At 40.7% G+C, this 24,821-nt stretch overlaps 4 protein-coding genes across 10 annotated transcripts; 2 read left to right on the top strand and 2 right to left on the bottom strand.

Annotated features, from left to right (window-relative positions):
* The first annotated feature begins 4,372 nt into the window (after nt 1–4,372).
* On the top strand, nt 4,373–6,215 carry LOC109973156 (inner centromere protein). 2 transcript variants are annotated; one of them, XM_020622538.1, is made up of 7 exons: nt 4,373–4,500; nt 4,592–4,718; nt 4,797–4,921; nt 5,061–5,180; nt 5,365–5,532; nt 5,850–6,000; nt 6,130–6,215. In XM_020622538.1, the coding sequence occupies exons 2-7, from the start codon at nt 4,700–4,702 to the stop codon at nt 6,201–6,203; spliced, it is 657 nt and encodes a 218-aa protein (XP_020478194.1). In that variant the 5' UTR covers nt 4,373–4,500; nt 4,592–4,699; the 3' UTR covers nt 6,204–6,215. The 2 variants fall into 2 exon arrangements, with proteins under 2 accessions (XP_020478194.1, XP_020478192.1); XM_020622536.1 differs by having other exon boundaries at nt 4,466–4,718.
* Nucleotides 6,216–6,264: 49 nt separating this feature from the next.
* Nucleotides 6,265–7,578, bottom strand: LOC109973155 (probable UDP-sugar transporter protein SLC35A4). The gene has a single exon (XM_020622535.1). The coding sequence runs from the start codon at nt 7,554–7,556 to the stop codon at nt 6,579–6,581; it is 978 nt and encodes a 325-aa protein (XP_020478191.1). The 5' UTR covers nt 7,557–7,578; the 3' UTR covers nt 6,265–6,578.
* A 408-nt stretch (nt 7,579–7,986) lies between these two features.
* On the bottom strand, nt 7,987–9,865 carry LOC109973157 (SLC35A4 upstream open reading frame protein-like). 2 transcript variants are annotated; one of them, XM_020622539.1, is made up of 3 exons: nt 9,741–9,865; nt 8,676–8,774; nt 7,987–8,205 (listed from the first exon to the last, which is right to left on the bottom strand). In XM_020622539.1, the coding sequence occupies exons 1-3, from the start codon at nt 9,786–9,788 to the stop codon at nt 8,008–8,010; spliced, it is 345 nt and encodes a 114-aa protein (XP_020478195.1). In that variant the 5' UTR covers nt 9,789–9,865; the 3' UTR covers nt 7,987–8,007. The 2 variants fall into 2 exon arrangements, with proteins under 2 accessions (XP_020478195.1, XP_020478196.1); XM_020622540.1 differs by lacking the exon at nt 9,741–9,865 and adding an exon at nt 9,155–9,242.
* A 38-nt stretch (nt 9,866–9,903) lies between these two features.
* Nucleotides 9,904–22,675, top strand: hmgxb3 (HMG box domain containing 3). Of its 5 annotated transcripts, none has more exons than XM_020622534.1 (21): nt 9,904–10,084; nt 10,874–11,036; nt 11,266–11,440; nt 11,818–11,937; nt 12,477–12,572; nt 13,182–13,316; nt 14,104–14,357; nt 14,753–14,865; nt 14,961–15,041; nt 15,245–15,321; nt 16,423–16,536; nt 16,672–16,812; nt 17,312–17,619; nt 17,759–17,886; nt 18,629–18,760; nt 18,898–19,082; nt 19,179–19,401; nt 19,769–19,902; nt 20,206–20,325; nt 20,490–20,699; nt 21,160–22,675. In XM_020622534.1, exons 1-21 carry the CDS (start codon nt 9,994–9,996, stop codon nt 21,763–21,765), a joined length of 3,606 nt encoding a protein of 1,201 aa, XP_020478190.1. In that variant the 5' UTR covers nt 9,904–9,993; the 3' UTR covers nt 21,766–22,675. The 5 variants fall into 5 exon arrangements, with proteins under 5 accessions (XP_020478190.1, XP_020478187.1, XP_020478189.1 ...); XM_020622531.1 differs by having other exon boundaries at nt 11,818–12,327; nt 14,756–14,865; XM_020622533.1 differs by having other exon boundaries at nt 11,818–12,327; nt 16,423–16,479.
* Nucleotides 22,676–24,821: the final 2,146 nt, after the last annotated feature.

Genomic DNA, 24,821 nt, shown 5'->3' with positions numbered 1-24,821 from the left:
ACACACACACACACACACACACACAAATCGCTTGTTACAGACAAAACGTTAAACACGCATTTGTAACATTTTTGATAGTATTTTATCTCCATAGTTTCCCTCCCTGTCTGTTGACTTATTGTCATTTTATTGTTTGTATTGTTATTATTTGTGTTGACCTTTCTACCACTTGTCTCATAGGACAGCCTTTATAAATGTTTATGAAGTGCAATTATTAGTTTAATTAATTGTTAATAAATCATTCACTAAAGGTTATGGATCATTTTTAAGCCGTTTAAAAGAACGACATTTGGATTGCCCTTTGACTAATTGGATTACGTGACTGCTTGGTTCTGGCAAAGGGCTGCAAAAGAGCAGGACCAAAATCCATTTGTTAACATTTTAAGCATTTATTGATGGATTACCAATATTTATAAGTGCACTGTTACCAACTAGAAAGGATAAACACCAGGCAAAGGGATTGTCACACAGTGTCAATTGAAAATATGTTCTTATTAATGATCTATAATGAATTATACAGAGTTTATTTTGAATAATGTCCATAACATATAACCACCTGTAAAAGTTGCTGTACTTGAATGCGTTACCTTTTTTGGAAAATGCACATAGAATAAATCAGTGTCTAATAACACTTTATTATTGATTATTTCCACAACTGGCATGATTTTTTTCATCTCACCATTGTTTAATATTGCAACATCTTTATGAATCTATATGATTTACACTGAGAGTTCAAATAAAAGTTTGAAATTTGTTAGTAATCCCAGCACGCCATGTTAAAAATTGGCATAAAATAGATGAAGAAAATGATAATAACTCTGTCTGTGATCCCTCTGTCCATCTTGGTAACTGTACACTCTGATCACTTAGACAGTGAAAGTAGATTCTGGCTCATTAATAATTCAGCCCAGTGTAATGAAATCCAGGTCGCCCAGTGGATTTGGTGGACATAAGCACAGGATGGCCACTGTGAACATGAATCTACCTGTAAGTACCATATATTTGCAACCATGAGAGTGTATAATGACAGAATATATTAAGATGGTGTTTTTATGAGTCTCCCATAATCTCACAGTTAATTTCCATGTTCCTACAGATGTGTGAGGGAGCTGAAACAGTGAGAGTGGGAGTTGTTCTCTCTACAGTCCCAGGTACAGCAAGCAGACACATGTAAAGTCTATGACTGTGCTGTTCCATCACTGGTGATTTGCTTTTAAAGGTTATTTTTGTGCACTCAGAGAGTAAAGACTGTGTAATCATTAGTGATGATGGACATGGATTGAACTACACATCAGGAAAAAATGAGGTAAAGGATTTATATTACTCACTGCCACCAGTCAGCATTTGATCTTTTATTCTTTGCAAGCTCTCACTGTTTTAACATGTTCTTCAATCAGGAAGCAAAGTCCTTCATATTTGACCAAGTTGTGACTGTTGACATCATACAGGTACAAAAGAGCTTCTGATCTCTGATTTATACCAATGTGACTGTTCCATTTTCACTACTCAGCAAAGTCTTTTTACATGTTATATCTACCAAATATTGTGGTGTCTGTAACCTGTAACCTGATGTCTGAACATAAATCTGCAGAGATTCCACTCCGGCCTCCTGCAGCCTCTCAACGAGTCCATAGCCAGTGGTTGTAATGCAGCTCTGCTGATATGTGGAGCCTCAACAGACAAGATTTGCACTCTGATAGACCACAGTATTATCAAACAGGTGGAGCCCAAAACCAAACGACCCTTAATGCTGGGATATGTGAGGTTGTCTCACTATATAACTTTACTCTCAACTCTGTCTTAGCTCCTGGCAAATCTAATTAGTTACATATCATCACAAGTGACAGAGGAGCTGTTCATCTCTGTGTCATTCCTGCAGGTTTGTCCTTGTGTAAAACAGCTTAACCATAAATCATATTAGACACAGTTGGGTGCAGGATAAATTTTGATGTTTGCCAATGTCAGTTTTATCCAGATGGGAGTGCTGTGGACCTCCTGAGCCCCAATAGGCAGCCTTTAAAACTTGTGACGCTTCCAGTGCTTGGAAGGTGCGTTCAAATGATGACCATTAATGTAGGAGGATAAATACAATAAACAACAAACACATTGATGTAGATTATCCATGCAACAGGTATACCCCCAGTGTACATTTAAGTATATAAAATGTAATCCAAACGATTTTTTTTTCAGTCTTGTGGGTGGTTTATGTGAGGTGCATGTGTGTTCGGGAGAAGAAGCCTATGCTGTGTATGAAACATGCAGACAGACACTGAATGCCAGTGCAGGTTCCATTTCCAGCAGGTAGGTTAAATGAACTCTGGCCATGTAATCCATCAACTGAATTACTCTGAATGGATTAATTATCATGTTTGATCAAAATAAAGCTAAGTGTATTACTGTGGCATGTAGCTGACTTACTGCCCAGGGTTGTTGTACACAGTGGCATTCATGTTGCCCTTTCCTGCGATTTATGAATAAATGCATTTGTTAATGTTTCTACATCTTCATAGTGTGTGTTTCCCTCAGATGTAGTTCCCTGTTCTCAGTGTCTGTTGAGTGGAAACTTCATCCAGAGGAGGAGGAGTCGGAGGTTTTCCGCAGCAGACTGCAGCTGTTCAGCCTGGCAGGAGGAGCCAGCAGGACTGACCTCAGAGGGTCAGTCTGACAGTGAGCTACATGCAGACTATTGCTTCTGAAAGTTAAGCTCTCACACCCTTGTCACAGATGGACCTTATTGGATCCACATGTAACCACCACTTAAATGATCCACGCAGCTTCACGCAACATTAAAATTAGCAAAGTGTTTTCAATTACACACAGCACACACTACAGTATACTCTGTATACCAAATCCACACCTCATGCTAATTCTAGGCAGGTTTTCATATATGTAGCGTATTCACACTATAATATAGATAAGGTATACTGAAGTAAACTGTTTATATTAAAAAAAAAAAAAAAAACCTGATTTTTTGGATGTGCTGTTGATGCACAATACTCTCCCATAATACTATTCACAAAAGAATAGGAGGTGCTACTCACAGTCAAAAAAACATCATAGCTAATTGTGGATGGTGGTAAAAAAACAGCTCTAGTAACACCCCAGAAAACAAAAAAAAATTTTTTAAGAGCATTTGTAAAAATATGTAGCTGTTACTGTGTGAAGATTCATTGGTAGTGGCACTCTGAAGTCACACTGTAATTGCCTTTGCACAGTGCACATACTGCATCACACCTCTTTGTATAAAACACACTAAAGTATGTGGATTTTCACCTACCTAACTATACTACCTACAAAAACTGTAAAGACTAGTGTATAGTATGCACCATACACAATATGGAATACAGCTCATGTCACTGTTGTTTAGTTCTGTTTTGATGTGAAGCTCAGTGAATCTTTTTTAGAAGTGAATGTGCTATTCAGATACATCTTGCTTTATTTATTTTTTATTTATTTATTTATTTATTTATTCTTTCAAGCATGTAAAGACAGTTGATATATCAACACACATAATTTTACACATATCCAACAAATGCTAATCCAATATCAGTTTGCTTATACCTAGTACATGCTTGAATGGAGTAGGAAGAAGTCAGACTTATCCAGTCCTACCCCATGACATCATCTTACATCATTGGTTTGCAAGCAATATCTCTACATAGATAATTCTCTTCTACACCACACAAGTAATATACTAAAGAATTATAACAGAGTGTTAACATTCGTATATAATTACATTCTTAAATACTTATCTTGGTTTGCTTACTAACTTAGCCTGCACACAAACTTGGAATACATCCTTTAAGATATCATATAATAGCAGTTTACATGTATAATAGCAGCATTTTAAAATCCATACTGTGTGTGCTGAACTTAATGGTGAGAGATGAAAATTTTCCAGAGTTAACCCACTGGTGAAGGTTGTGGAGCAAATCCCATGTGGAGCCATAACGAGCGACAAGCTCCTCCCTTCGCTCCTACATGACGCCATAACAGGAAACAGTAGAACAGTCCTCATCTACTGTATTAACCCTCAGGGTGAGTGGTTCCCTGGCCCCTGACACAACCAACTTAACCATAACCCTTTGAGTCTAGAAATGACTCTCTTTATTCATCAGGTCTTCTGAATGATGAGACTCCCTCTGGCTTAGCTTTGGCGCAAAAAATGAGAAGTTTTGTAACTAAGCCGACTGCTGTTTGCTGGTGTCCAAGAGCAACTGAGCAAGAGATCAGAGATCACATCATGAATCTACGAACCATGATGATGTCAGAGGGGGGAAATGAAGTTCACAACATCTACAGGCTAGAAGAGCTGACTCAAAAGCTGCAGGTAACTCTTTAAATGGTCCTAATATGAAATAGTACTTTCTCTCCATATTCTATAGGGAATAATTGAGTTTCTACCTGAAATGAAATCTGTGACCTCTCAATTAGATTGTGAAAAATCAGTCATGGGAGAAGAGAACAGAAGAGTCAAAGAAGATAAAACTCAAATTACAGGTTTAAATGACTGAATTATTAAAAGTTTTAACACATGATGTTTGCTTTGAAAGTGATAACACGAGATCCATGTTTTGCACTGATTTGGCAGAGCTGTAAGTCCTTAAATAGGAATCGGCAGTTTTCTCGAGATCACAGCACTGATCGCAGCAAGAATACAGACACGGTGAAATATCTACAGGACCAGCTGAGACGGGAGATGGAGGAACATATTAGAGGTAATCATTCAAAAGTATGTCAACTATTGCATAGGCACAACCAGAGACATGTATTATGAGTCCTTCTCATATCCACAGAGGGTAAAGGGAGTGTAGAGAAAGTCAAAGAGAGAGTGGCGAGAATCCAGCAGCTGAAAGAGGCTCTCAGAGAGGAGACACTAAAGAATGGGGCTGCTACTGAGAAATCTGACTTCTGTCAACAAGTATGTATACATATACATCTGAGTGGATGATGTGTTTACGATCATTTGTCACTACCCTATTAAATTAATTCAGAAGATTTATGTGTGTGAGAGTGGGATGCCCACACTAAGACATTTATTTTGCCAATTTAATAATCAGTCTCAGTTGGAATACAACAAAGCACAGGAGCGGAGGAGGCAGCTTAAGGAGGATCATGGGAGATTAATTCAGGAGGAGGCAGAGAAGATGGAGAGTGAATTGGCGCAGAAACAGCAACTGGTGAGATAATGAGATACACTGTTGTTTAACATTATTCAGGTTGTGATCTGTCTTAACTAAGGGTGCTGACTCAGTTTAAATTAATGCAAGTGTGGATTTGTGGTGAGCAGGGGAAACCACTGCATTTGCAACTTAATTCTGTTATTTTCTTGCATTTTTATTGTGTTATCCATTCTTCTTCTAGACAGAGGGCCCCCAGAGAGAGCTGCTGGTGCTGACCAGAGAGAGGCGGATTCTGGTGCTGCAGATAGAGGCCCTACGCGCCGAGGCCCTGCAGGCTGAAAGAGACCTGCAGGATCAGCATCACAGACACCAGACGGAGCTGCAGTGTCTGAGGGAGGAGAGCCTACAGGTAGGAGAGACCAGCTGTGGCTGCAGCTGCACACTGTCTACAACCTGAAATCAGAACAAGCTGGGATGGCATGTAAAATCAAAATTAAAACTGAAAATATTGATGTGTGAATCATCTGTGTCCTGTATTACATTGAAAGCAATACAGCAGCACATTATTTGATGTGATACCTCAACTTTATTCTACAAAATGTAATTTTCAACAACTGATACAAAAAGAGACTTAAAACCATTAGTTTATTCAGTAAAGCTACAGCTACTTAGCACCATTCCTGCGCTGACCCCGTGTTTTTGTCTATCTGTTTTGCTACTCTCTAGGTGTTCCGTGTGTTTCGTCAGGTAAGCGAAGAACAGAGAAAAATGTCAGAGGGCAGGTACAGAAATGTGCTGCTAGAGGCTGTGCAGGATGCTGTCTACCTGTCTGCCCAGAACCAGCAGCTGCAGGCTGACAACAAACAACTCCGCAAAGGTCAGTGTATTTTCTTTAACCTCTACCAGTCCTGCTGGTGGTGGCAAAACTCTTGAGGTCAAACGTGAAAGGAATGCCCTGAGATAGCAACTCTCTCTGACATTCAACAATTCTTCTTTTCTTCTACAGCACTGGGAGAGTTAAAGGATAATCTAGCTGCGAGAGGTGATCCCAAGGTTGAACCACTCTCCCAACAACAATGAACTTGTACTGTAGTTGTTTATTAAGTGTGTGCTTATTGTAAATCATGACCTGACAACGTACTGGCTATTATTAACACAGTGTATAACACTTTATTTTATCTTTGACAGTTGTTGTTGGCAAAGATGTGATTAAAAACAAAAAAGAAGTGTCACATGATTTTAAATCAACTCTTAATCATTATGGAAATTTACATCATTTGATAAGACTGCTCAGACATAATATGGCATGTGTTGGATTCTGGAGTCCAGACTGAGAAGGCAGATAATGAATCATGTCTGTAACGTAATCTCAAAATCTACAAAACAGAAGTTTAGCTAGACTGTAATAAAAGTTCTTTTTGGATTAAATGCACCTAGTAGAATGTTTGGTGTAGACTATGTATAATAAAGGTAAGCTGCCAGTCCAATCATAGAAACAGGAAGGAGGAAAAAAGGAGTGAGCTGCAGCCCTAAGATAGCCCAAGACAACAGAGCATTAACCAACATAGAGCAGGAAATGACAAACAGTCTGGTGATCCCACTGCCGTGCTTCAGAACCACAGACATCAGCAGTCCGTTAGCAGCCTGCCCTGCTATAATGGCCCACACCACCCCTGAGTACCCTTCCAGAAAGCTCTTCTCACTTGCTACAGAAGAAGAGGAGGAGAGCCCATTGATAGCCACACCAAACACATAGAGGTAGAGGTTCTGCAGGCTGAGGGGCAACTTCTGGCTCTTCAGCACTCTCTCTGTGTAAACTGCTGCCATCCCTGAAACACAGCAGTACAGCAGCACGAGGAAAAGCCCCCAAGCTGTGATATGAAGCCTGAGACCTTCCTCAGTGTCAGTCCTCTCAGAATCCCCTAGATCCAGGTTGCTGTAACTGTGGCACACCCCTGCACCCATGAGGAGCCCCAGAGCTAACCACTGAGCAGTCCGGAGCCTCTTACCCAGGCAAACTGAGTACAGCAGGGCTGTGGAGGCAATTTTAAGATTAGAGAGGACTTGGAATGAGCTTGGGTCCATGTAGGCCTGCATGAGAACTACCAGGTTGTTGTTGAGGGCGTAGAGCACGGCAGGGACTGCATAAGGGGCTACAACAGCTATGGATGGGGGAGCATGTAAGGTGGATGTACCCCCAGTTAGAACAAGAGTCACCAGAGAGATAAGGAGTTTAGCAAACTCAATCATGACAACACAGGATGAGGGGTTGAAAGGGACTTCACCATCTATCTTGCTGAGAGTGATGAGTGGTGCGTGGGAGGCATAGATGAGGACCATCAGCCCCAGGAGGACACCCCACTCAATCCTTTTCATCCACTGTCTCCTAATCCTCACCGGGGAACTGGTACTCACATTCTGGATCACAATCATCTTCAGTGATGAAATATAAACACTAATAATATCTAACCCCCCTCACTTTAGGCTATTTGTAACATGAAAAACTATAAATCTCAACCCTTTAAATATCGATAATAAAATACTTGATAACACCATTCTCTGTATATGTATTATGTACATGTAGGAAACTGTAGGATTACTGCCTGTTTGACACATGATAAATTCTCAAAATCCCAAAACAATGGACCAAAACCTTTTAGGTGCACAGGTCTTACATTCTGTGTTAACACTAACTGAATCCAAAATACAAATAAGAAGTCTTTTGTTTTGAGTCCCCATTGAAATTCCAGTTATATCTTTATATGAGTAATCCAGTCTATATAGAAATCTGGAAGGTTGTCCTATCACAAACCAGCAGCTGCAACAGTATCTCCTATTCTTATGTACCTGGCAAAGGACTGTGAGGGCTAGCAGTCAGCCCACATTATTTTGGTCCTTTTTTCAAGTTGTTCATATACTCTTTCACAGTCCTGTCAATGTTGGGCACTTCATAGGTCTGTGCCACGTACATGCCAGTGATTGTTCCCAGTAGCACTCCCAGGAAGGCGGAGGAGCGTAGCTTGGCCACCACGTATCCGGCCAGAAAGCCCTTTAGAAACGGAGATCCCAGCACTGAGCTTCCCTGCAAGAGAAAATCATAACAGCAGGCTTTTAAGCACAGGGAGACAAACATGTATGTACAGTATAAAACTGAATACACCAATAGCAAAAGTAGAGGAACTGTCAATGATAAATCATTATATTATGGACTATATAACACAAAAAAGGGGGGCATATAAAGCAGTCCTAACGCATGATTAGACAAAAACAAAGCAATAACAGTGACAAAGACATTTAAGTCAGGATGAACTGTACTGAAATATGCACCCATATTTTCTAAAGACTTCTGTTTTAGAGTTCATCATCTTTCTTTAACAAAACGGATGAATTGTTGGCTAATTTTCCCCATATACACGATTTAGTTTACATTAATAGGTGTACAAATAATTACACACATCACATAGTTATAATAATCAGACATTGCTGCTTTGAAAATAACTTCAATTTATTCTCGTCGTGTGGCCAGTTATCGGGGGATGTGAAATAAGGTACCTGGGGGATTCCCGCAGAAATCTCGTTCTCCACTCGACGCTGGATCTCCTCCAGCTGATTCTTTAGCTGTGTCAGATCTTTCAACTGATTCAGAGGATCCTGAAATTAAACCAATGTTATCACTATTGTATTAGAAAACAATGTGAAATTACCATGAATAATGTAACCGTGAATAGCCAACGGTGCCTTAAAATAGTCTATGGTTACAGTTTTGACAGATCTTTCCATAAAGATCTTCTCTTAATAAAACAGCCGAATAGTTTCTCAAAGTTTGTTGGTTTGCTAACAGCAGCATAGCGGTTACAATTAACTTACAGTTAGCCGGCTCAAGGAAAGATCGCCTTCGTTTAAAGGCGCATCTCGCCCCAGCAACCCAATTTTAATATGGAGCTAACAGCTGGTGAGAGGAACCATTTGTGTCATCTGACAAAACACGTGAAATTAATACATTTAAAGCCAGGGTACAGTTGCTCACTCACCTTGTCACCCGCCATGTTCGCTCAGTGGGGTGATCGGTGTTCAGCACATAAACCTGGACTGCCGTTTTTTTGGTTCTGCTCGATTAGTTTGGTCGGCATATGACAGTTATACATAAGTAAATAGAATGGAAACAAAGGACTATAACATAAAATAAAGAACATAAAAACAAGAACAACATCGAAGCAGACAATGTGAACATGAAACTTACAGGCCAGGGGGTGACTTAAAGGGTTAAGTTAAGTAAAAACATTCAGGGAAGTACATATATTACAAATTTTGATAGCAGGTCTGGGGGTGTGTTGGTTTGAACCATAGACAGTATAAAGATGGTTTTAACTTGTATGAATAATGCGGCATCACTTGTAGTTAATATGGTTGGAATTTGGAGACATTTCATGGAGACACGATAATCTAAATAGTATTCGTTCTGCTGCCACTAACTTACTGGCAATTTATATTATATAATCTATTATTTCCCCCGTTCAGTTTAGGCAGCTTAATACTGTCTCTGTCCCCAATAGCTATATCAAGGATGACACTGCAAAATTCTTCAAGTATCTAATCTGTACTTTCAGAGGAACTAACCTTAGAAGTTCCGGCTATTTTTGGACACAGTCTGTACTCTGTAGGCATTGAAGTATATGGGACGCACGTCCTTTTTTCACGTGTCAAAACCGTCTTCCGTGATTGGCCTAAACGTATTTATTCCGACATTTGATTGGTTGAAAGCTATAGCAACAAACCGCCATTTTTTTTCCAAGTCGATGAGAAACAAAGCTACTTTACAGACATTTAAGCATCGCAAATCGTTGATATAATATGAAACATATACAGATATATGCATTATATAGCGTTGGCACGATGTCTGGCTTTTTCGGTGACTTCTAAAGATTGTTCAGAGCAGTTTGTAGAGCCTCGGGACATCTTAGGTAAGGCCTCAACAAGACGACATTTCATTGGATAACTGAGTGACTGCAGGCAGTATAAACACACGACATTAAACCCACTTTTAAAGCAAGGAAGAACGCGTGTTCTTAACATGTTTAGTTTCGAAGTATGAGCCATGCATGACAAGTTTCTATGACACTTTACAAGGCATTAGTGATTTATTCTAGCTGCATGAAGTAGCTTCCTGTACTCACTCTGTTTCTACGTTCTGTGGGTTTAGTATACGAAACATCTCTCTGCCCCTCATCAAACGAGATATAGCTACCCACTGAGCCATAATAGGCTTCAGAAATTCAGTACCTGCATCAAAGCACAGAAGAGAGACATGTTTTACTCATGAAACATTGTAACAGTAGGACGTCAAATGCATATTACGTAATGCAACATTTATTCAGGTGATAGTGGTGCGGTGGGTAGAGCGGTCGTCTCCTAACCAGGAGTTTGAAGGTTTGAATCTCGGTACCGGCAGTCGAAGTGTCCTTGGGCAAGACACTGAACCCCCCCCTCCCCCCGATGGTTAGAGCCATCGGTTGAGGTGGCGCCGCAAATGGCTGCCATCGGTTCTGTACCGGAAACAAATTCCTTGTGTGTAACATACTTGGCCAATAAAGGTGACCTTTTATCACCAATAAAGGTGATTATCCTTATCCTTCAGTTGCTGTTTTTCCTCTTCTGTTGGGCTGCAACTGTAAATGACACAGCTGCAATAGACTTTGCCTTCATGACGATTCAAACATGAACAACCAGCTAATCTCATGCTATTTTTCAAGTTGGCCCTTGCTCTTTGGAAATCATGGAGAAAGTGGACATGTATGAGGTTGTGAAAGTGACTGAGGAGGTGGAGGTCTGCTACAACGAAATTGAAGTACCTGCTCCCAAAAAAAGGAAGAGCAAAGCTCAAGAACACAGCGCTGAGAAAACTAAGAAACCGAGGTGATGTGCATAATCCAAAAGATTTTCACAAACAGCTTCATCGTAACCATATAATAGCACAAAATGCACAAAGTACAGTATGTCATTATCAAACAGGGATTGATCTTCTAAAATCAAAAAAAATCTCTCAAATGCACAAAGTACAGTATGTCATTATTAAACAGGGATTGATCTTCTAAAATCATCATTGCCATGTATTGACTGTAGATGTGGCATATGTCTGTTGTAGGTCTGCCTACCTGCTATACTACTTTGATGTGCACCAGATTTTGCAAAAGGAAATCCCTAATCTGCCACAGTCAGAGATCAACAAGCGTATCAGTGAGAGCTGGAAAAGGCTCAGTGTGGCTGAGAAAGGCTACTATCTGGAGAAGGCCAAGGTTGAGAAGGAAGGCATAGATACAGTAAGCTACATATTTAACTTTTTCATAAAAGGGAACCTGTCCATCTGACAATCTGTCTTATTCACCAGATTATCAGAACAAAACTTCTTTGTGTAACTATTTAAATCTGAATAAATAAAAATGTGTACATATCAGCAGCTTGTTATATTTCATTACAAATACAAGCATTTGTCTTGTAGATGCTCACTAAGACTATGATCCACAGTCAGAATATCTATTCTGCTTTTGTGGCCAAAGTTTTGCAGCTGCACTACAGCACTTTTTTCTCTTTTTTTGCTACATCTCTGCACTAGGCTAATTCACTTGTATCTAGTATAATGTCATAATTATTCTATGGATAGACATTAACAGTCTTTTTAATTGTGTTTTTCCATCAGTCATCTGTCAGCCCCTCCAGAGATCTGCCAGGTTTCCGCAAAATCCTCCCCAGAGCCAGTTACTTTCTTTTGTCTAAAGGCTGCCCCTCAAATCAACAGGCGGGAGGCCTTCACCCAGAGGTGAGTGTGGAGTGTCTGGACCCTACAACTGAAGGAGGCTTTTCCTCGGTTTCCCTCACCCAAGAACCCCACTTCCCACCTCTTGGGTTGGGCACTGAGCTGGAACTTTCTGAGCAGCCCATCATTGTTGACAGCATAGCAGAAGAAACAGCAGTGGTGTCTTGTCCCACGGCCTTCCAAGGAATTTTACCCTCTCCTTCCTCTTCCATGACATCCAATGCCCCAGCCTCCACAGACATTCATATCTCACAGGGTTCTGCTGACCTGATGGCAAATGGAGTCATGCTAAAAGGAAACGAGACAAGAGTTGTTGGCTGTGGTTATGGCAGCGCAGTGGTACAACCAGTACAAGAGGAAACCACACAAGTGGTTGCCATTATACCCACACAGGTGAGACTTAAAAGTCTAGCTGTCAGTTAGTAGAATGAGCTTCATCTGTTCATGGTTTACTAGGGTTTGATAATTAAAAATCTATGAGCATGTATTCAGAAAAGCGCTGTCATTACAAATGCAGTGAAGTGATCTCTCCCTCATTTCAGAACCTGCAGGAGACCAAGTCTTTTGCAGGTGTCAGCTCTGTGGGCCCAGTGATGATGGTCTCTGTAGAACAGAGTGCTAAACCTTCATATAAAATGGTAAGCACCCACACTCTTCATCCAGCTGTTAGACCTTATACTGACAACTAGTCTGTACATGGAAAAAGAAAATCAAGACTATCATTATGTAGAGTTTACAGTTTCTTTAGCGCAAGACAGTTACATCCCCAGTGTATGAAGGAGCGTTACCGTAGGTCGTTCCTCCCCACAGCAATCAGACTGTACAATACATCACTGCAGGGATAAGCTAGGTGAAAGTATGAGGGACTATGTAATAGTCACCTGATGTGCAATACTCAAATCCTGGGGTAAAATGCATGGTTAATATGCGCATATGTAAATTATGTTGTTGATTATTCAAATACTTGATTCTGTCTATTTTTGAGTACTTGGAATTTATTTATCAGGATGTGTGTGCGGTGCTTGTTCTCATGGTGTTATGCTGTCTGTTCTCTATTGCTGCTTGAGGCACTGAAATTTGTTTATCAAGATATGTGTGTGTTGTTTGTTTCTCATGGTGTTATGTTGTTTGTTCTCCATTGCTGCTGAAACACTGAAATTTCCCCGTTGAGGGATCAATAAAGTACCTACCTACCTACCTTGACAGACCTGAGGGACACATGAACTTGTTTTGTTTTTTTTTCGCAGTCTGTGAAGACATACACCAGGAGAGGTCGAGGCAGATGTCTAAATCCTGGCTGTTCATTTGTATACGTCACCCGCCACAAGCCACCAACATGCCCTGAGTGCGGGAACCACTTGGGTGGAAAATGGATACCTGCCGTAAGTGCTAAGCAGCATCTCCACAAACAGTTTGGGATGTTGAAATCTATATTAGTAGTACAGTGATTCAGCAGACCTGCCAACCTGTACACATTTTGCATTGCAGGTATGCATTTGTATGTTGCTACGATTTGTTGCTCTGTCTCAAAGAGTGTCTACGTTATAGACATAAGTCTTCCTGTCAAAAAGCAAAAGAGGAAGAAGAGTTTGACCAATCATAGCGCTGGATTTGGCGATGAGTGACAAATGCGTAGCTTTAATGTCATTTCAGCAGGTAGTAGCTAGGATCTGTAAAACAACAGTAGGGCTCTTGACCTGTATTTTACACCTGTTGCCCCCCCCTCATCACTCCAGCTGGCTAGTTCCTGAAGTGAGGACCATTCATTGAACTTCTTTAAAAAGGTAAATGAATGGGGGGATGTGGAGAGGCGAGACTGTGAATTGAGTAAAGTTAACAATAGCCTAATGTTATGTATGTATTTTCAACTAGCTTGCTTGTTCACCAGCCATTTAGGTTGGCAGAGTAAGTTATTTTATCCATGCATTGCAGATCCCCACAGTTCATTCTCCACTAGTCTGTAGTGCTGTTATTGACAAATAACTGAACACCGAATGTGCACATTTATAGAGCAATGTTTATGTGTTGGCTGGTGTTGGGAAAAAGGGATAAAATTACAGATTATTAGCTGGTACACAAAGACTTTATTTAAGGTTGGCAGATCTGGTTCAGGCTCCAGTTTTGACCAGGGATTCAAGTCAGTTAACTTTGGCTGCATTTATACATTAGGCAAAGAAGGCAAAGAAGAAAAGAGAGAAAGAAGCGACATCAAAGCAATGTCCACAGAACGCTGAAACCATAGCTAATGAGAGCTGCCAACCCACGCCGCCCCCTGCTCTGGAGGAGAGTGCTCATGTCAGTAAAACACACACCGCTGGGAGCAAAAAAGAAGGGCGAATTCAGCAGTGCTCCAGAAGACAGTGTGCAGTTCCAGCTGGAGAGTCACCAGAGGGCAGCAGCACTGAGGCACAGGAACAGACAAAGTGAGCAAGTTAATGCCATGTTTTGTGACTGGGGTGGACAGTGCTGGGTCCTCAGGGCCCAGTTCTGATATTAAGCATTTTCAGTCAGGATACATGGATTTCAACAGCATGTTGACCATGTGACCATGTGTACTGGGATGTTAGGGCAAAAACTGCACTGTATATCATTTGGAATGTGAAACATTATACATATCAATGTTTCTAAGTTTCTAAATTCCATTTTTAGTCAGGGTCTGTTTATTTGAAAAGCTGAAATATTAACAAGTGTGGTACAAAGCCCTATTGTTATCCTAAAAATATAAATGGTACAGGATTGTTGCTTTAGCAGCTGTTTTTATTGCACGTTTTCAGAAAACTTTGTATCTTACTCAACATACTTTTTCTCTGTCTTTCAGCAGAGAATTTAAAGACAGTACTAAAGGCACGATAGTCCAAGGTCAAGACAGAAGCAATGCCGTTGTACAAAAGAGGCCTGTGAGACCCATCCTCCCTGCCTACTATAGCACAGGTAAGCAACACATCCAGGACCCAGACAGTGTTCTGCCATCAGTGTTAAGATGGCATCATGTGGTTTGACATATTTGCATGTGTTTGTGTTTCTAGGCCGTGCTCTGCTCCAGATCATAACTGTTCCACCTGACAAAGGAAAAACTCAGTCAGTAAACAACAACAGATCATCTACCGGTACGGTGCATCATCTGATTTTATTCCAAATTATACTTTAATGTAATCAATGAGTTTGTAGTTTGGACACAGACTTATGTTCATTCCTTATTGACTTAGACTATAATATACAATGAGTAAGTCATACTGTATGTCTGTGTAAGTGACTGTACTTTCTGAGGTTTCTGCTCTCAGTTGATGTGGTCTTCTTTTTCTAACCACAGTGCCTCGAGAGAGGTTCTCAGGTCTCAAACCCAGCACTTTAAAGCAGCTCGGCCAGATGGTCCCAGCAACCAAGCAGGTTAACATGTGCACAAACAGAAACACATACACAAATGGAAAACACTAAACAGGGTTTAGGGGAGGGGGGATGTTAAAATTATTCAAGAGGTGTTTCAAATTTTCTAAAAGATAGTATGCTCGCCTCTGGTGTAAGTTGTTTAGAGATTAGTCTAAAGGGGTACAAAGTATAATGAGAGCAGTGAGAATCCACAGCCTGCCACAGCTATACTGTACTAAAAATACTAGGTATCTACTCATACCTGTTGCTACTTGTTCTGTCATGTTACTGTTGCTTTTAAGTAATATTTGCGGTCTTATTTGCATTGTAATGTTTTATCCAAATGTGCATTTTAATGTTTTCTCTCTGTGTGCATTTTGTATACAATTTAATGTTTTATCCACCTGTTTGCATTGTGTTAAACACTCTGAATTGCCTTTGTGTATGAAAATGTGCTACTATATAAATAAACTTGCCTTATATTTCTAACATTTATGTAATGTCAGCTAACTAAACTAACTAGCTTCCTTGGCTAATGTAACTCAGCTAATTCAGTGCATAGCTATGTTAGCAATATATTTATATGGTAATTACTTATAAATACTTATAAAACAGGCTACATGCTATTATATCTCTTGTTACCATTCACAAGAAATACTCCTCAACAAAGTTATAGCCTCATGCATTCTTTGTTGAGGCTAACCTTATTGTTGCTGGAACTATTGTCCTGAGTTCACAGAACAGAGAAAAATCTAGTCAGCTGTTTGATTAGCTTAGCGATGCTGCCAATCACCTGTGGATTGACAGGTCATTCCTGTTACCAGCTTATGTTTCATTTTGAGATCAGGTCGCCTCTCTGTTATTTTTCAGAGCACATAACTCACCATTGTACATCCGTCCATCCATTATCTATTGTGGGGGGCTGTCCCTGGACAGTTCACCAGTGTGTTACAGGGCTAACTCACCTTTGTTTTTACATTAATTCTGATATGGCGCCTTTTTACTTTCATTCAGCTCCAAAAAACACTGAGGCGCTGTGCCTAAGCCTTTCTGTGGTAGGAGAAACCCTGGGAAAGATACAGATTTAATCCAGTTTCCTCACTGTTTTGTGTGTTTCCATAGGATTCCCCTGTCCAGGCAGATGGAAGTGAATTTGTGTCCTCACTGACTGAGAGAAGAGTGAATATCCTCTCAGTCGTGCCTTTCAAACAGCACTCTGTCTCCAGTTTTGTCAGTGTACTGCTTTCTTTGTGCAATTTAGCCTGATTTTCATTTGGTTACACTTACTGTTCTTTTCAAATACAATTTTGTCTCTGGATGTCCATTATTTCTTGATATTTAGCTGATTTATCCTCTTCTCTGTTCTCATAGGACTTGGGACTGTCCACAGCACGAGGCAGGGGTCGCTGTAAGAACCCATCCTGTGATTATATGTATAAGAACAGACACAAACCTGCAGTGTGTCCTAAGTGTGGCTGCGAGCTGACCCAGAAGAACACCAAGGGAGCTAAGGTGAAAGATTACTTACTCCTTTTTCTGAAGTGCCAGTACTGTAGGATTAGCTTCCAGCTGTGTCTCTGACCTCTTGACCCCTTTTATGACATCCCAGCACAACCGTGAATACCTAAGCAGTCGTCTCTGAACATTCATAAGTCCAGACTTCAGACTGGTGACAGCAGGCCTTTGGTGTCAAGTTATAATTTTTTTGCAGTTTTCTTTTCTGGATTTTCAAGGAAACAGAACTAGTGTCATCTTTAACATCCATAACACCCTTTTCTTTTCCCTTTGTCTGTGTTTTGTTTGTTTTAACCGTGAATTTGTAGATGGTTTTTTTTTTTTGTCACTGCAGTTATTGCAGAGTTAAATTTAACTTTGTTAAACCCATATACAGACAAATCTTTTCTCTTTGTTGTAGCAATGATCATATTCACTTGAACATTATTGAAACCTTTTTATATTTTTTTAATGTGGATGAATTGCTTTTATTCTTTCATTTTTTTTACTTTCTCAGTCTGGGACTCTTCTGGATCCATACCAGGCCTTGAGTCCTGCTCAGAAGGACATCCAGCGTCAGAATACACTGCAGCTACTGCGCCATTCCGTGCAGATTCCTGAAACTGAGACTGAGCTTCAGGAAACATTAAGCCTCATACAGGAGCTCAACAGTCTTCAGTTCATCTTGGTTCAGTCGACTGACCAGGAGCATCGAGGCGGCATAGAGATGGGGACGCTGGTAGAGTCTGGGTGGCCTCAGTTCTATGAATCAGCAGCTACTCACTGTGTCCTGTGTAGCTACCCTCTGTTCAAAGGAGGTCAGAGGTGAGAAGATGATAACTGGGATGAGAAAGAGGCATTTTGATCTGCTGGAAGATGGAGGTGTTCAAGGTGTGTTTGTTGTTTTTATTAGTTGACTCTAACTATCTTGCTCCTATTGTATGTGTGTGCTTGTACATTCTAGTACTGTTGCAGGACAGGTGGACTGCTGGCTGCTCACTGAGACACTGATCCAGACAGCTTCTCTCCAGCTCAAAGTGTGTCTCAATGTTCAGTGTCTGGCTCTGCACAGCTTCACTGACCTGCATCCAGGTAGACAGTCCTGCCACATTTTTGTCAAATATCAGGTATAGAAGCCAAGCAGATTTTTCCTACTTTTGGTTCATTGTGTTCCACTGTGTAGTCAAGTAATAACTGTACATTTTTTAAAATACAAAGTATGTCCAATTATGTCCAGCACAGCAGCTTAGATAGTGGGTATACTTCTGAGAATTGTTATATCGCTGATGTTGCACCCTTTTCGAAAATACACTGAATGCTCCCAGGCGGCTGTTTCTGCATTTATTTAGGTGGTTGTTTGTACAAATATTGCCGTTCAGACTTTTCTCAAGTTACTGTCAGTTTTGGCCAGAAGGGGACACTACACTACTACTGTGAATCATGTGCATAACGTACAACATCTAAGATTCTGGTAAATGGTACTTGTTCCCTTTTTCTTGATGAACACCGATTTCTAAGACACATGCAAGTCAGTGTTATGCAAACATTGCTATCAGTATCATCATTTATCTCCAGAAACTTGCTGTCATTAGTGTATGAAATGGTGAAACAATGTTGGCTGCAGCTTTTCATACCATTCTGTTTTTATTTGTGGGCAGAAGACCACAGTTATATGACAACATTTAACTTGTGTATTCATGTTAACAGCAATGTGCTGTCACACTGTATCAAATGCATGTAGACGGCTTGTCATGAAAGAGCTATTTTTTAAACTGCAACACTGCCTGTAGCTACTTTCCTCTGTGGCTTCAAACACTTCTTTCTTTTTTGACAGGTTTGTTCAACATCGGGAACAGACTGCTGGTGAGTATTGACCTGTTCCTGAAGATCAGGGCCAGTATCAAACTAGGCCAGGACCCCTCTCAGGCAGCCAGGGCTGTACTGGACCACATCCCCAGTCACCCTGGTAAACACTGGTTTACATTCTACATGCATGAATTCTGCACATGAATGTGGTTCTGATAGTCGTGTTGAATTTTCTGTACTCTTCTCTCTGTCTTTTACACAATGCTAAGCTCACTGTGTCTTCTTCTGTTGCATTAGTCCATGCTTTGAGTCCAGAGGAGTTATCTCAAATTCATGAGCTTCTTCTCAGCGGCTACTGGGCCTTTGAGTGTCTGACACTGCGAGATTACAACGATATGATCTGTGGCATTTGTGGTGTTGCACCCAAGCTGGAGGTTGCACAGCGATACACAAACATTGTGCTGGAACTCAAGAATGTGGAGGTGACAGATTTATTGCAGAATTGTTCCAAAATGAAGCTCAGAGCTATTTAGCAGTGACAGCGTCTTACAGTTGCCTGAACCACACTGTCTCCGTAGTTTACCTGGCCCGAGTGTTCAGTCTCTGATGAGGTACACGTGGATGACTTCTGGCTGACCATGGAGAGCGAGGCTATCGAGCAGGCAGCTTTCCCTGCAGACATCCCTATCACACAGGTGGATGCTTCCATCATCGCTCCCTTCATCCCTCCTCTGATGAGGAGTCCCACTGTTATCAACACAGAGAAGGACAAGGTGCTGTCACACACCCAGCAGCCTTCAGGTACCCAGTTCTTTTAAACTACTATTGAATCTTAGCTTCTATAAGAACTAGTCCATTGATACGCATGAAACCTTTTTTTCTGAAAGTGTGAAATAAGAGGTAAAGTGTTCCTGCCCCCGATATGTTACCTATTACACATATGTGGCTTCAGAGAGAATAAGAAATGGCCAGGAAAAGATAATTACTAGAACAGTATAAAGATGTAAATGCAGCAGTTCCAACTTCAACTCATTTTATGTCGGTGGTATGTGCATAGCAATTCTCCCATGCAGTTCTGATTTACAGCTTTGTTTTGGTTGCAGTGGCTTTTGTGAACCATAAAAACATATTTATTTTTACATCAGTCGTTCTTCTCATCTGTTTTCAGGAGATCCGTCAGTTTTGGTGCGTCTCATCCACGACGGTGAGCTGAGACTTGACAAGATTGACGATCACAGTGAGGAAGAGCTGAGAGCGATGCTTGACCGCTGTGGACTGAGCATCGCCCCAAGCTCCACTAAGGTGTGTGTGTGTGCATGTGTGTGACAGGGAGGGAGAGCATGCTAATGACTGCAAGTGAACATACTGACTTTAAAATATGAGTGTTAATGTATTTCTGGAACAAACACACTGATCATGTGATACTGTAAGTTCTTGGTTTACAGTACAGGAAATTCCCTTCTAACAGGAGGAACATGAATAGAGTTTAAAGATGTTACTTCTCTCTCATTAATTAAAGTTTGTGTTCATTTTATCTCTGCTTGTTTATATCTGTGTGGGAGTTTGTCAGAATAAAAGCCTCCCTTCTGTCTCCCTCTGTGTTAGAATGAGCTGCTGGACTCTCTGATCTCCTTGTACACACTTGTTCATAGTGGCCTCGCCACAGCTCCCCATCCCCCTCCACACCTCACCGCTGGCAAGCTGTCCAAAGTCTGCCCTCACAAGGTAAAAACATCAGCCCTGTCATTCCTTTGTTTAGTCCCTCAATCATTCACCTGTCAGTCCAAAGAGTTAAAACCAAACCAGCAAGATCTTTGTGTCTTAGTCAGGCATACATGATGAACAAAATCCTTCTTTAAAAACTCAGATGTTCCCATGTGTGCTACTAGGTGGTGTGCGGCTCTAAGTACTTGGTGAGAGGCGAGACGGCTCGAGACCACGTGGACCTGCTGCTGTCCTGCCGCTACTGGCCCCCAGTCTATGTTAGCGACTGTGCCCGCCAGGTGGCGCTGTGCACTGACATGCAGCATCCAGAACTGGCAGCCCAGATGTGGGGCAGGAACCAAGGATGCTTCTCTGACCCCTTTGAAAAGCCAGAGGTGGGTATTTGACATTAAGTCCAGTTCCCCATTAAGGCTCAGCTCTTTGCTGCACAGAATATAAAATTAAAAGAATAAAAAAAAAAAACAATCACAATGTTTAATACACACAGAATCATGCATGTGTAAATCATATGAAGAGTCACTTGAAAAGGTAAATATTTAAATTATAATCACTTTACTTTATTTGAAAATATAGGTTTAGTCTCATTCAGTGTTTACAGAAAGATTTTTAACTTTCATCATAAGTTCACATATGAAAAAATTGTCACTTTAATTTGAGGAAAAGCTCATTTGAATGTTTTTTTATTGGAACTTGACTTTTTACATTTAGATCAAGGAATGTGAATTTAATCTATTTGTTAAGAAAATTGGAATTCTCTTTTTTCATACTTTGTAAATGTGCAATACACGTGTAAAAGTGTATCACTGTCTACGAAACCCTGTCTTTGTTCTTCAGTTTGTATCGTGTGCTGAGATGCAGGACCAGCCATACAGTGCTGACCTTTCTTTGGTAACAGAGAATCAGCAGCTCCACCCTATCACCAAATCTTCCTCTTGCTGGCTGGTTCATCCTCCTGCAAGAGAGCAGCCGTCACAGCCTTCTGCTCCTCCTTCAGAGCACCATTCAATGTACCTCTGCAGAGACCTGGAGCCTTATGTCAGTCTGGTGGCTGAGCTGGAGAAAGTGAAGGAAGAGGAGAATAACGAGGGGTCAGAACAGAAAGAACAGACAGATGAAGCTGTGAAAGACTCCACAGAGAAATCGGAGGATGGTTCCTCAGTGAGTCGTACAGGGCAGCACCCCGTTGTTTTCAACAACACTGCTTATTACTACCTGTACAACCGCTTGGTAGATTTCCTCACCAGTAGGGACATTGTGACCCAGCAGGTAAACCAAGTGGTGAAGGCCTGCCAGCCTGGAGAGGTAGTGATTAGGGATGCTCTGTACCGGCTGGGAGTGGCACAGATCAACACAGTGAAAGAAGAAGATGAAGGAAGTGGGATGGAGGGACAGACACAGCAGGGAGGGACAGAGACATATGAAGCTGCTCAGCCTGAATAAAGATGTTCAGGATGAACAGCTGGCTGAATCAACAGGAGGGGGATAATGTAACAATGGCTGCATGCAAAAGAGTGGACCTGCAGATAAGTACCAGGGTGCAGAAAGTACCAGAGAGGAGGCCTGACATGTGCTACTGCATATTTTATCAACTATCAGCTTTTAATGATATGTAAGTTTACTATGGATACAAGAGGTAGATTTTTATATAAGTGGACCTTATTGTAGGCAATGAGAAGAATGCAGCATGGTTAGTACAGTTGACTGTGAAGATAGCAAAGAAGAAATTTTAGACTATACATTACAAGTTAATATTTTAACCTCACTGACACTGAGTGTGACAGTAAGTATGAGTCAGTATTTGTGGAGAATAAATGTATAATGTGATCATTGAAAATGACTAAAGGAATTTAATCTTTTTTTACCAGTATGGTGCCAAGGGTTAAACAAATGAAAATGTATGTGAAGGTGATCCTTTATTTTGACTGAAAGAAAATAGACAGGATGTTAATAAGTCAGCTACTAAATATTTAATCATGAGTGATCTGATGTATTTATTGCCCTATTGACATTTATGCTTTATGCTTTTACACTCTTACCTCTCACCTGCCACTTGCTGCCTTTTGTACTGATGTTGAATGATAAAATATGCATATTTTGATTGTACTGTATCATAATGTGATGATGGACATTGTGGCCTTTGCTTTATTTTGGACTGTGTCCGATATAGCATTAATACATTAAGGATAATTCATTAACTCGTAAACCAATCAGGAGTCAGCCTTTGAGAATAAACTGAAGATACTTAATGGGCCTGTCTGCTTTAGAAATTAAATGAGATGCAAATTAAACTGCAGATGTAACAAATTTCAGTGAGAAGTATAATGCTTCTACTTAGTTAATATACACCACCTAGACTTGCTACAACAGTACAAAACTAACCATTTTTATAATGGATACTTTGTACTATTTTTAATATTTAAGTACATTTTGTTGTAAAATTTTTATACAGTATTGTTCAAAATAATAGCAGTACAATGTGACTAACCAGAATAATCCAGGTTTTTAGTATATTTTTTATTGCTACATGGCAAACAAGTTACCAGTAGGTGCAGTAGATTCTCAGAAAGCAAACAAGACCCAGCATTCATGATATGCACGCTCTTAAGGCTGTGCAATTGGGCAATTAGTTGAAAGGGGTGTGTTCAAAAAAATAGCAGTGTCTGCCGTTGACTGTACAAACACAAAACTATTTTGTACAAACGTTTTTGTTTCTAGGATTTAGCAATCCTGTGAATCACTAAACTAATATTTAGTTGTATGACCACAGTTTTTTATAACTGCTTCACATCTGTGTGGCATGGAGTCAACCAACTTGTGGCACCTTTCAGCTGTTATTACACTCCATGATTCTTTAACAACATTCCACAATTCATTTACATTTCTTGGTTTTGCTTCAGAAACAGCATTTTTGATATCACCCCACAAGTTCTCGATTGGATTAAGGTCCGGGGATTGGGCTGGCCACTCCATAACATTAATTTTGTTGGTTTGGAACCAAGACTTTGCTCGTTTACTAGTGTGTTTGGGGTCATTGTCTTGTTGAAACAACCATTTCAAGGGCATGTCCTCTTCAGCATAAGGCAACATGACCTCTTCAAGTATTTTGACATATGCAAACTGATCCATGATCCCTGGTATGCGATAAATAGGCCCAACACCATAGTAGGAGAAACATGCCCATATCATGATGCTTGCACCACCATGCTTCACTGTCTTCACTGTGTACTGTGGCTTGAATTCAGAGTTTGGGGGTCATCTCACAAACTGTCTGTGGCCCTTGGACCCAAAAAGAACAATTTTACTCTCATCAGTCCACAAAATGTTCCTCCATTTCTCTTTAGGCCAGTTGATGTGTTCTTTGGCAAATTGTAACCTCTTCTGCACGTGCCTTTTTTTTAACAGAGGGACTTTGCGGGGGATTCTTGAAAATAGATTAGCTTCACACAGACGTCTTCTAACTGTCACAGTACTTACAGGTAACTCCAGACTGTCTTTGATCATCCTGGAGCTGATCATTGGCTGGGCCTTTGCCATTCTGGTTATTCTTCGATCCATTTTGATGGTTGTCTTCCGTTTTCTTCCACGTCTCTCTGGTTTTGCTCTCCATTTTAAGGCATTGGAGATCATTTTAGCTGAACAGCCTATAATTTTTTGCACCTCTTTATAGGTTTTCCCCTCTCCAATCAACTTTTTAATCAAAGTACGCTGTTCTTCTGAACAATGTCTTGAACGACCCATTTTCCTCAGGCTTTCAAATGCATGTTCAACAAGTGCTGGCTTCATCCTTAAATAGGGGCCACCTGATTCACACCTGTTATTTCACAAAATTGATGACCTCACTGATTGAATGCCACACTGCTATTTTTTTAACACACCCCTTTCAACTAATTGCCCAATTGCACAGCCTTAAGAGCGTGCATATCATGAATGCTGGGTCTTGTTTGCTTTCTGAGAATCTACTGCACCTACTGGTAACTTGTTTGCCATGTAGCAATAAAAAATATACTAAAAACCTGGATTATTCTGGTTAGTCACATTGTACTGCTATTATTGTGAGCAATACTGTAGGTTGTGCTGCTTGTTGTGTGAGTGGTGTTGTTTTACCTGGATTGTTAGTTGCACAAATCATACATGACTGACAATATTTCTGAGCATAGGTAGAGAACCCTTTTGTGAACCAGTGCTGTGTTATGATGCCTAATATTCCCCCTTTGGACACATGGTCAAGACTGTGTGCGAGTTTGGTGTAGTGATGAAAGAAGTGTTTCGGCAGGCAGGGGTTGCCGTCAGGGCCCCACCAGATGTTATCTGTAACAGCAGCTCCACAGGAGCACCATAGCTGTTTCTCTGGAGGAGTAGCAAAAGACTGTAGTGCAAGGAGAGATCTGGGTACAGACACAGGAGTACAAACAAACAAGGCATGTGTAGGTGGAGGAGAGAGTGCTGCCTCCTTTGCAGCTGCATCTGCTTGGGAGTTACCTTGAGAGACAGAATCG

The sequence above is a fragment of the Monopterus albus genome, unplaced genomic scaffold (assembly GCF_001952655.1).
Source record: "Monopterus albus unplaced genomic scaffold, M_albus_1.0 scaffold282.1, whole genome shotgun sequence".
Classification (NCBI taxonomy): Eukaryota; Metazoa; Chordata; class Actinopteri; order Synbranchiformes; family Synbranchidae; genus Monopterus; species Monopterus albus.
This window is presented reverse-complemented; position numbering and strand designations above follow the sequence as displayed.

What these genes read in the sequence shown, in the direction of transcription:
- LOC109973156 (XM_020622536.1), top strand. Translation starts at nt 4,535, where the DNA reads ATGATGTTTGCTTTGAAAGTGATAACACGAGATCCATGTTTTGCACTG. An exon ending in TGAGGGAGGAGAGCCTACAG is followed by an intron (nt 5,533 to 5,849) that starts GTAGGAGAGACC and finishes GCTACTCTCTAG; the next exon opens with GTGTTCCGTGTGTTTCGTCA. An exon ending in CAACAAACAACTCCGCAAAG is followed by an intron (nt 6,001 to 6,129) that starts GTCAGTGTATTT and finishes TTTCTTCTACAG; the next exon opens with CACTGGGAGAGTTAAAGGAT.
- LOC109973157 (XM_020622539.1), bottom strand. Translation starts at nt 9,788, where the DNA reads ATGCCTACAGAGTACAGACTGTGTCCAAAAATAGCCGGAACTTCTAAG. An exon ending in AAATAGCCGGAACTTCTAAG is followed by an intron (nt 8,775 to 9,740) that starts GTTAGTTCCTCT and finishes GTTTAATTTCAG; the next exon opens with GATCCTCTGAATCAGTTGAA. An exon ending in TTTCTGCGGGAATCCCCCAG is followed by an intron (nt 8,206 to 8,675) that starts GTACCTTATTTC and finishes TTTCTCTTGCAG; the next exon opens with GGAAGCTCAGTGCTGGGATC.
- hmgxb3 (XM_020622530.1), top strand. Translation starts at nt 9,994, where the DNA reads ATGCATTATATAGCGTTGGCACGATGTCTGGCTTTTTCGGTGACTTCT. An exon ending in GAGAAAACTAAGAAACCGAG is followed by an intron (nt 11,037 to 11,265) that starts GTGATGTGCATA and finishes TGTCTGTTGTAG; the next exon opens with GTCTGCCTACCTGCTATACT. An exon ending in CCACATCCCCAGTCACCCTG is followed by an intron (nt 18,761 to 18,897) that starts GTAAACACTGGT and finishes CTGTTGCATTAG; the next exon opens with TCCATGCTTTGAGTCCAGAG.
- LOC109973155 (XM_020622535.1), bottom strand. Translation starts at nt 7,556, where the DNA reads ATGATTGTGATCCAGAATGTGAGTACCAGTTCCCCGGTGAGGATTAGG.